The following is a 1,582-nucleotide window of genomic DNA, read 5'->3' on the forward strand; positions in this document are numbered from 1 at the left end:
ACAGGAATAAATTACATTTTAAAATATATTAAAATAGAAAATGCTAATTTTAAATTATAATATTTCACAATATTACTGTATTTTTGATCAAACAAATGCAGCCTGGGTAAGCATAAGAGACTTCCAAAAACATTGAAACAATCTTACTAACTCCTTTTTTAATAGTTGTATTTGTCCTATCTATCTATCTATCTATCTATCTGTCTGTCTATCAAGAGAGAGCAGATGTGATGTATTAATTATATAATCATTTTATTATTTTATAGGCGTGTGTGTGTATATAACAATAAAATTATTATTTAAATAATGTATCACAATTGCTCTATAGATCATTCATTGCAAAACAGAAAACATTGATCAACAGCTACACCACGGATGTTTCTTAATTTTCCTCTCTCTCTGCAGCAGTGTCAGATTTCTGGCTCTGAAGCGCAGTTAAACTCCTCCAGACTGAAGGAGGTTCTGGAGCGTTTCAGTAACAGTCGCTCACCCTCCACCTCTTCAAGGAGCTCCCGCAAGTCCTCGCACACCGCCGTCTCTGACAACACCTGCACCTGTAAGCATGAAAAACAGAACCAAACGTGTGCTTTTCTATTGTGTTTTCTTGATTTTTGTGCCTGTTTAAAACTCTTTATATCTCTTTGATTTCCTCAGCAACTCCCTCTAAACTACAGATGGATGTGAGCACTCCACCCCGGCCCGCCACTGTTGATATGACATCCCAACGTCGTTCCTCTGTCAGCACCCAGGTGAGACTTGCGTCTTCATCAACGTCAACACTTGGCTTTAGTTACAAAACATTCCTATCTTAGCAGCTGGGTAATGACGGCGGTCTTATTTGTTTTGATAGTCCGTGAGTTCTCAGAACACAAATCAGACTGGATCTCTGGTCCAAACCAGCCAACAACAACAACATCCTCAGCCACAGCAGCAGGTTCAACCTAACGCCCTGGTGAGAATCATTTTGTTTTGTTTTTAGTGTTTTGTCCAGTAGATCAGGTAAGCCACCATTTAAGTTATTTAATTTAGATTTTTTTTCCCATGACACCATAATGTTTCTTTTTCTATGCTTTCTGAATGTAGTTCTCTGCGCAGTTGAACGCAATGCAGCACCTGAAGGACCAGTTGGAGCAGAGGACGCGCATGATCGAAGCTAACATTCAGAAACAGCAGGAGGAACTGAGGCAGATTCATGAGCAGCTCCAGAGGGTGCAGGGACAAGGCACTCAGGTACACACATGCAACTGTGTGAGTATTGGTATTGGCAGCTTTGTTGTCATGGAAACTAAAGCATGTGATTGAAATGGTGTCTTTTAGATGATACTGCAGCAGTCGGGTGGTGGACTTAGCGTACAGTTGCCGCAAGTTGGAGGAGCACAAACTAACATTTTAGGGGTTGGAGCACAGACTGGGGTCGTAACTATACAGGGCCAAAATGTGACGAGTACAGCACAGAGTGGAACCGTCCCACAACAACAGCAGCAGAATGTACAGGGCTCTTCTGTTACACAGGTGAGTTTCAGTCATTTTTCCAGTTAGGGGTGTAAATATTTGCTCTGACAACCATTTGATTTTAATTCTT

General features: G+C 40.8%; 1 protein-coding gene across 1 annotated transcript; it reads left to right on the top strand.

The window, feature by feature from the left end:
• Positions 1 to 353: 353 nt before the first annotated feature.
• Positions 354 to 1,512, top strand: LOC107736470 (circadian locomoter output cycles protein kaput-like; the record flags this gene model as incomplete). Its single annotated transcript, XM_016547874.1, has 5 exons — positions 354 to 556; positions 655 to 749; positions 851 to 952; positions 1,084 to 1,230; positions 1,318 to 1,512. Coding segments are annotated over exons 1-5 (720 nt in total), but the record flags the coding sequence as incomplete, so codon positions are not given.
• Positions 1,513 to 1,582: the final 70 nt, after the last annotated feature.

Source organism: Sinocyclocheilus rhinocerous, unplaced genomic scaffold (assembly GCF_001515625.1).
Source record: "Sinocyclocheilus rhinocerous isolate Xijiao unplaced genomic scaffold, SAMN03320098_v1.1 C36713088, whole genome shotgun sequence".
Lineage (NCBI taxonomy): Eukaryota > Metazoa > Chordata > Actinopteri > Cypriniformes > Cyprinidae > Sinocyclocheilus > Sinocyclocheilus rhinocerous.